Genomic DNA, 8,674 nt, shown 5'->3' with positions numbered 1-8,674 from the left:
TGAACGGGAATGTACTGACTGATTGATTGTAATATAGTCAAAACAAAGTTGTGGTTGAAAAGAGTTAGGTTTGATTATCAAAGACATTTTCAGACTAACCCATAATTAATTTATTTATTTATATACATAACCTGCACATTTTTCTGTATTTGCTTGGAATGATACAATAATGAAACCGCAATGAAACAATAAATCTTTTATTGATCTTGTTTGTTTTTTGTTGCTGTTGATTAAAAGATGTTCAGTGAAATACATTCCCTTTTAGATGTGTTTGTAAACATATTTCAAAGGAATTTAACTTTTACAATCATTAATGTACCTGAAAGATGTGCTGTTTAATTTCAAATGTATTTTACTGCTCAGTGTAACATAACAGCCCATCAGCACATTTTTGAAGGTTTTGGTTCAACCAAACATTAAGCTTTTTAAATAGGCCTATGACAGATAAAAGATGTGTGGAACATGAGGGGAATCTTAAAGTTTAGTCTGCCAGGATGAATGCCTTGTATCTCTATTAAGTGAGTTCATTCATTGCTTCTGTAGGACAGCTGTGAGATGACACCGCTGTGTGTTTGTACAATGCCCGATCCAGATCAATGACCTGGCCTTGGACAAGGATTTTCTCCAGACACCCACGCAGGTACTGTGTACTATTTGCCTCCTTGCTGTCACCTGAAAAAAAAAAAGCGTTCAGTGAATTAACTAAAACAAATCCCCTGCTTTAATGTGAAACAGAAGGATTTGTTCAATACAGAAAAAGTTGTCTAATAGACAGACACAAGTGAAACATACAGACTTTAACACAAACCGCAGAGGATATTGTTGAGTGGAGGACTGCTTAAGCACGGAAATTCTTGCTTACTTCCACCTCGCAAATTTACCTGGCACTCCCCCAAAAGTCAGTAGCATCCCCTTTTTCCACATGGAGAAAAAGTCCAGACTTTCCGTTTCACGCACTGATTTGCTGTTTGCCACAAGTGAATGTTTCAGTATGGTGAAAGTAAGTGTTGCAGGTTCACGGGGAGGGACAACACTTTCCGATCCCTCTTTCAGGCCCAACTGCACCTCCTGTTACAGTGCAAACACATTAATGGGTAACACTTCCCATTAGTTGACATTATAATGCATAAAATAGCATTTAATTAATGTTACAAATGATTTTTTTTTACTGTGTACATACCTTGACATCTTTATTTCCATCTGCCTCTCCCAAAACATACTCAAATCCTGTGCTTTGGAGACTCAACGTTGTCCCAGTCCAGGATCCGAAGATCTCGACTGTGATACCAGCCTCTTCTGTCTCAAGTCCAGGAAGATCTGCCGTGATATGTGCATGGAAGGATAATGTCATCTAATCTACAATGCAAGCTTAAGCAATGCAAGTTTTTTCACTCACCAGATGTATTAAACGTAGCCACTCCAGTTCCTGGAAAATAGCTCCCTTTCTTGATCTCGGAGAAGCAGGGCCTGGGTTCCCATGTTGAGTCTGTATCCCAGGTGGTGCTGAGATTTAGCCAAAGCCCACCTCTTATACAAGCATCCATTTCTGGTTCAAACTGTGAAATAAAATAAAGGACAGGACATTTTATGTGGTCAATCAATGCTATCGGTGATGGATATATTTAAATATTAAAGGAAAATAAGTAAACTTACTGGATGGAAAAGCTTTTGTTTGTCCACCAACATACCTCCAAGACCAAGACGTATTTTTCCTGTTAGCTCATCTTCTGCCAGTTTAGAGTGAAGACCCACTACAAGTTCTACCTTGTTGTTTACCTCTAGCACCACAAATTTGCCCTCGTTGCGCAATTCCAGCTGTCCAAAACCAACAGAGAGTTCTTAGATGATTTATTACTAAATCAATAAATCCTAAATCACATTTCATCAGTAAATCCTGTGGAAAAAAAGTATTGTGGTTTCCACAAAAATAGTAGGCAATACCGCTTTTTAACATTTCAAGGAGAAGCCCACTTGCAGAACAAAAATGTCTTTTTTTCTTCAGTCCTAAAGTTGTGTTTTTTTGAGGAAAACATTTCAGCATTTTTCTCCATATATTGGACTTCTATGGTTGAACTTCCAAAATGGCGTTTAAATGCGGCTCAAACGATCCCAGATGCGGTTGTAAACGATCCCAGCTGAGGAAGAAGGGTCTTATCTAGTGAAGCGACTGGTTATTTTCATTAAAAAAAAAAAAATTTAAATACTTTTTAATCTCAAATGCTCATCTTGTCTTGCTCTGCCTGAACTCTGTGTATTCTGAACTCAAGACAGGTAGGGTATGTCGAATACTCTAATCGTATTTTCTTCCTCAAGTACAAAAATCATTTCAAAATCATCCTATATCAGTGCAGAAGTACCGACCCAGTCTTTGCAAAGTGAACATGCAAAGAAGATCAAACACCCTTAACAAAAAAGGTAAAACAGCAGTATAGGGCGATTTTGAAGTTGAGGGAGAACATGAGACGAGATTTTTCCGACATTCCCTAACTGTCATGAACCAGAAAAAAACAGTTCAGACAGAGAAAGACAAGACAAGCGTTTGACGTTAAAAAGTATATAAATTGCATTATTTTTATGAAAATACTCTGGGAACCATAGAAGTCCATTATATGGAGAAAAATACTGAAATGTTTTCCTCAAAAAACATAATTTCTTTACGACTGAAGAAAGAAAGACATGAAAATATTGGATGACAAGGGGGGGTGAGTACATTATCTGTAAATCTTTGTTCGGGAAGTAGACTTCTCCTTTAAAAACATCAGATGGTAACTGTTTCTCGTGGGGACGTAAGTTATTTTCAGCATAGTCTGTGACTTTATTGCCGTTCAAATCCTGAATATCGGTGTTGATCTCTCACCACTCGCATAAAATGCCTTGGCCGAATTACCTACTGTTATTATGGAACCCCGTTTCCGCCACAGAATAAAAAATAAAAAAGGTTATTGCGACTTTTTACCTCACAGTTTTGACGTTTTTTCAGAATTGTGAGATATGAAGTTGTGAGTTACAAAGTCAGAATTGCCAGATATAAACTCGCAATTGCGAGTTATAAAGTCAAAATTAAGTAAATTAAATAAAAACTCGCAATTCTGACTTTTTTCCCTCAAATGCGAATTTGTATCTTGCAATTCTGAATTTTCTCTTGCAATTGCGAGTTTGTATCTCACAATTCTGACTTTTTCATGCAATTGACTTTTTCCTCAAAATCGTGAGATATAAACTAGCAGCTGTGAGTTATAAAGTCAGAATTGCGTGATATAAACTCGCACTTGTGAATTATAAAGTCAGATTTAATTGGGACTTTATTTCTCAGATCTGCGACTCAGAACTGCAAGTTTATATCATGCAGAATTGCATCAAGAGAAGAGAAACAAGAGACTTCTTTCAAAAACATTAAAAAATCATACAACTTTTACACTTTGGTGTACATAGCAGCGTAGTACCAAGGGCCGTTGCTTTAAATTGCTATCAGGCTTTTATCAGTAGAGATGAAGAAAAGATAAACAGTATTTACCAAATACCAAGCCCCATCATTGAGTTTGCGACCTCCTTTTACGCTCACTAAGATGTCAGCTTTCCCAATCTGCATTTCAGGTATGCCATCACGCAGTGAAAGAACAAACCAGTCCTGTCCTTCCTTGGTGTCTCCATAAAAAACAGCCCCCTCCGGGTCAAGAGTACGAAACTCAAAGGAAGATTTGATGCTGTATGTGCGAGGTAAGACATCTCACATTGAAATCTGCCACTATGATGTTTTGTATGTTTGATTTGGATACACAGTGAATAGGGCTGGGCGATATGGGCAAAAAAATTATCACGATAATTTTTTTCATATCAGTCGATATCGATAATTATCACAATAAATGTCAAATCTTTATTTCTTTCCAGTTTAAAGTCAGATTTTTGCTCCAAAGTGGAAGTTGTAGAAGCCAGACCATTAATTGTCCTTAACAAAATAAATATCTAAATGGAAAAATTAATTTTTGCATGTTCTAATGAGTTATATTGTTTCAAATTAAGAAACAGGTTTGGGTTGTCTGATAATGATAATGATGATAATAATAATAATAATTATTAGTCTCTTAGAAATGCACATTTGATAGTAGCTTGAGGATGCAGAGGTAAATTTTTGTTCATTATCAATCAGTAACATCTGTAAAAATTGTAGCAAGCTCAGTTTTGTATGGTTTTATGTGGCGCCATTCAAATGAGACGCGCTGTTTCGTTCCGCTTTTGGCACATAAAAGTTATATCGAACATTTATCGAACTCCTCATATCGTTTTATCGAGGAAAATTATATAGAGAAAATTATCGTTATCGAATTATCGCCCAGCCCTAACGATGAGTAACTATTGCGCCAAGAAAGTGATGCAAAATCCAGTCAACTTACCTCGTGACATCAGAGAGGTTTGCGCTCATCTGCATTAAGGGAGTCCATTTGGACTGTCTATGTGCAAGATTGATGATTCCCTTGCCAGATATCTGTCTCAGCCATCCCAAAAATCAGAGAATGGGTTTGACATCATACAACAAACATCATACAGCAGCCAAGCATGCTCAGATTACATTTAGACATATCTCTCGCACCCTCGCTAAAGGCTAGGTAAACACAAGCATCTGCAATATCCCAGACAAGCCGCCAGTGTAAATACTGCTGCCCCGGGCAAGTGTGGAACCAGGGTTCAGTGAATTCAGAGTCAAATACGCCAAACATGCGACAACTTTGTCAGCTGAAGTTGTTTCCAGGACAGCCACTTAGCTCGAAATATACAATGCGTGCTGTGGTCTGTAATATCTTTAATATCTTTTGAAATGTAGAATTTGGACAAGTTAGCAGATGCATAGGTATCGTTATTCAAAAAGTGATTTAATTTAACATGCCAATACTGGTTCAGGATATTTTTGTTGTTGTTAAATAGGAAAACTATAGTTACTACAGAAAAGAGCTTAGATGTTTTTCATAAACTGTTAACAATCACTATATTAGAGTAAATGCATTTAAAATCTATGTATTGATCTATCTATATCTATATATGAAGTTTATTTGCAAAAACAGATTTTTTTTTTACAGTTTTCAAAAATCATGTTTTTTTTATGATTTTATCATGTTTTTATTTTTTTGTTCTTTTTACTTTATATCAGAATAACCCAACTGCAGTTTAATTGAGATTAATTGGAATGCACAATAAAAAAAAAAAACATGCTTTTTAATTTTTTTTTAAACTGGAGTTATCTGTTTTTGCAAATGATCTCTTCATATATATATATATATATATATAAGCCTATTTAAGCATTAATTAACTTTTTTTTTTAATCCATTAAATGAAATCCATTGTGTAATGCTTTAAATGTCATACATATGTTAAATAAAGAAATTTAAATTAATAATAAAAAGTTTTATAACATTTTATATAATCCAAATACAAAAAAAAATTAGTTTATAAGAAATTAAAAAAAAAAAAAAAAAAACAGGCATTATACAATATTGTCTATTAAATATCTAAGCTGGCTTGAATAATTTTAGCTTTAATTTTTACATTACATAATATATTGCTTTCCATTTTATCCAAATTAACTTAAAAATGTGGAATTTAATTTAAAGAAAGTTTTTTTTTTTTTTTTTCTTTAGCTGGAGTTTAGAAGATATTAAAAAGGGGGAACAATCTTTCAAAAGGCAAAGCAAGTTTATTTTATTTGGCATTATATGACTTCAAAGTTAAACTTTTTATATATTTTTTAAATTTTTTCTCAAATGCATTTTAAAGTAGGTGAAGTAGATCAAGTAAGCAAGTACACATAATCATCATTCATATCTGTGCTGTCAACTTTTTAATTTCTGTTGATTTAGTTGCATGGAATTTATTCTGCAGTTTTATACTTTCGTATTATATTTAACAGTAAAAAGCACTAGTTTCTCAACATAATTGCCCAGTAACAAATAAAAAGCCTTTGTATTATATCTCGTTGAACTCTTGTTAAAAAAGAACTTTTTTCTTTAGATCTCATACTCACCTGATCACCTGACGCTGTCCTGCACAGCAGAATCAGGTACGGGCCTAACAGTAGTACAACCACTTTCTTTAGATAGTTCATTCTCTTTTAACTCCAGAGGTTAGAGCATGAGTAGAAACTAGAGGTAATGGAATCAGAATATAAGCTCTCTTACTCTGAGAAATGAGTAAACTCCAGTCTAGCAAACAGCTGCCCCAGAAGACCAGAGAGTGACGATGTCGACATCACAGCACTGGAAAATATTGATTTTGGGCTTGTTTGTTTGAGTCTGCAGGTCTTTTGTATGCTGATAACATGGTGAATAATTTTACCAGTTTACTATCACAATAGCATAATTGGCATTCAGTTATATGATACGTTTATACGTTTGTACAGAGCATGAAGTGGGTGAAAGTTAGGCACAAAATGAAAAAATTAATGACTGAATGGTTGTAGAGTACACTGTTAGAAAAAAATGCAAAAATTACCTTGACTATATGTACCAAAATACTAACATATGTGACCCTGGCCACAAAACCAGTCATAAATTGAACAAAAAAGCTTTCCACTGATGTATGGTTTGTTAGGATAGGACAATATTTTTTTCCGAGATACAACTATTTGAAAATCTAGAATCTGAGGGTGCAAAAAATTAAAACATTGTGAAAATCACCTTTAAATATGTCCAGATTAAGTACTTAGCAATGCATATTTCTAATCAAAAATTAGGTTTTGATATATTTGTGGTAAGACATTTATGAAATATCTTCATGGAACATTTGTCTTAATTAAATGGCCATACACTACCAGTCAAAAGTTTGTGAACAGTAAGATTTTTAATGTTTTTTTTTTTTTTTTTAAGAAGTCTCTTCTGCTTAGCAAGCTTGCATTTATTTGATCCAAAGCACAGCAAAAACGGTACAATTTTGAATGATTTTTACTATTTAAAATAACTCTTTTCTATTGGAATATAGTTTAAAATGTAATTTATTCCTGTGATTTCAATGCTGCGTTTTTAGCATCATTACTCCAGTCACATGATCCTTCAGAAATCATTCTAATATTCTGATTTGCTGCTCAAAAAAAAAAAAAACACACAATATTTATTATTATTATTATGTTGATAATAATAATAAACTGTGTTATTAATCTTACAAATCTTTATATTGATCGAAGAATCCTGAAAAAATGTACTCAACTGTTTTAAATATTGGTAATAATAAGATAAAAAATGTTTCTTGAGCAACAAATCAGCATATTAGAATGATTTCTGAAGGATCATGTGACTGAAGACTGGAGTAATGATGATGAACATTTAGCTTTAATCATAGGAATAAATTACATTTTAAAATATATTCTAATAGAAAGCAGTTTTTTTAAATAGTAAAAATATTTCACAATATTACTGCTTTTGTTGTATTTTGGATCAAATAAATGCAGGCTCGATGAGCAGAAGAGACGTCTTTAAAAAAAAAACCATTAAAAATCTTACTGTTCAGCCTGGATCTTGTCTGATTACATAACAAATGAACTTTAAAATGTATCTGATGTTTGTTTATCCAGTCCAGTGAAACCTTGATGTAAGAGGCGTAGGTGTTTTTCTTTTTTTTTTGGTTTTGTAATGGGAATGTGAAAGTAGAAGTGCCAGTGTAGTTTGGCATATTTCAGACTAAAACTAACAATTACTATGAACAGTGGCCAAATTATTTTCTAAAAAGACCCACCATTTTGTTTAATTATTTGATAGGTGCACATCATTGTTTATTTAACCCTTGGTTGGCTTTCCAAATTCCATGGCCGGAGCCAAAGAGCAGAAGGTCAATATCACCATACAGTGCCTTTCAACCCTCACAATACTCAAAAATGTTGGTCTTAATTTCCAATTCGCTTTATGTCATATCATAAATAGTAGACACTCAAGTACTGTAGAAACATATTAGCTGAGGTCCCAAACATTTTAGATAATTATGGGCCATTATTCAAAGCATAGACCATAAGATATGTCCACCCTGTCATGGACATACATATTACTGTTAAATAACTTGCAGTTTCATTGCAATATTATGATGCAAATGCTGTTTTTTAAAAGGTATAATGTCCCTTTCTTAAACAGGGTAAACAGTACATAAAATATTTTATGTAAACCATGTGATTTTAAAGAAACTCATACAATTTGCACATGTATTTTTTCTTATTAGAAGAAAATTGTGATATTTGGATGTAGTTTTTTGTTTGCATGTTATTGCCCCCACACCTAGCTATTAAACACACTGGATTATATAGATATGACTGAATTATTACTTCAAATATTATTTTAAAATATCAAGATGACAGGGTGATATCAAGATGTCAGCACATGACGGGGTGGACACATAAAGCAGAACACAAAAAGCATGGCAAATTATGACAATGAAACATTTATTCAACTTTGAAAAAGATAATATAATAATAATAATAAATAATATAATTACATTCTCACTCACACTGATATCCCCCTTCATTTTAGTTTTTATTACACATGAATGCTGTGTCCAGCATATTAGCTTACAACAAGCTGTGACTAAATAGTTAGTCTGGTTGTTGAAGAGAATTTGGTATATTTAACTTACATATTTTGTAAATACTGTATTTTAATCACTAATGTATGTCGACAGGGTGGACAAGTTTAGGAAAAGCAAGTAA

At 33.4% G+C, this 8,674-nt stretch overlaps 1 protein-coding gene across 1 annotated transcript; it reads right to left on the bottom strand.

Annotated features, from left to right (window-relative positions):
- Positions 1-181: 181 nt before the first annotated feature.
- shbg (sex hormone-binding globulin) lies at positions 182-6,219 on the bottom strand. The gene is made up of 8 exons (XM_051124979.1): positions 6,014-6,219; positions 4,392-4,483; positions 3,515-3,704; positions 1,654-1,815; positions 1,397-1,556; positions 1,181-1,317; positions 882-1,068; positions 182-672 (listed from the first exon to the last, which is right to left on the bottom strand). The coding sequence occupies exons 1-8, from the start codon at positions 6,092-6,094 to the stop codon at positions 515-517; spliced, it is 1,167 nt and encodes a 388-aa protein (XP_050980936.1). The 5' UTR covers positions 6,095-6,219; the 3' UTR covers positions 182-514.
- Between the last annotated feature and the right edge of the window lie 2,455 nt (positions 6,220-8,674).

The sequence above is a fragment of the Labeo rohita genome, chromosome 12, assembly GCF_022985175.1.
Source record: "Labeo rohita strain BAU-BD-2019 chromosome 12, IGBB_LRoh.1.0, whole genome shotgun sequence".
Lineage (NCBI taxonomy): Eukaryota > Metazoa > Chordata > Actinopteri > Cypriniformes > Cyprinidae > Labeo > Labeo rohita.
The sequence above is the reverse complement of the archived record's forward strand: the minus strand, read 5'-3'. Positions and strand labels throughout refer to the sequence as shown.

Coding starts and splice junctions, on each gene's coding strand:
- shbg (XM_051124979.1), bottom strand. CDS start 6,094: ATGAACTATCTAAAGAAAGTGGTTGTACTACTGTTAGGCCCGTACCTG. Junction 1,069..1,180: donor ATGGAAATAAAGATGTCAAG/GTATGTACACAG, acceptor GCACTGTAACAG/GAGGTGCAGTTGGGCCTGAA. Junction 673..881: donor GACTTTTGGGGGAGTGCCAG/GTAAATTTGCGA, acceptor TTTTTTTTTCAG/GTGACAGCAAGGAGGCAAAT.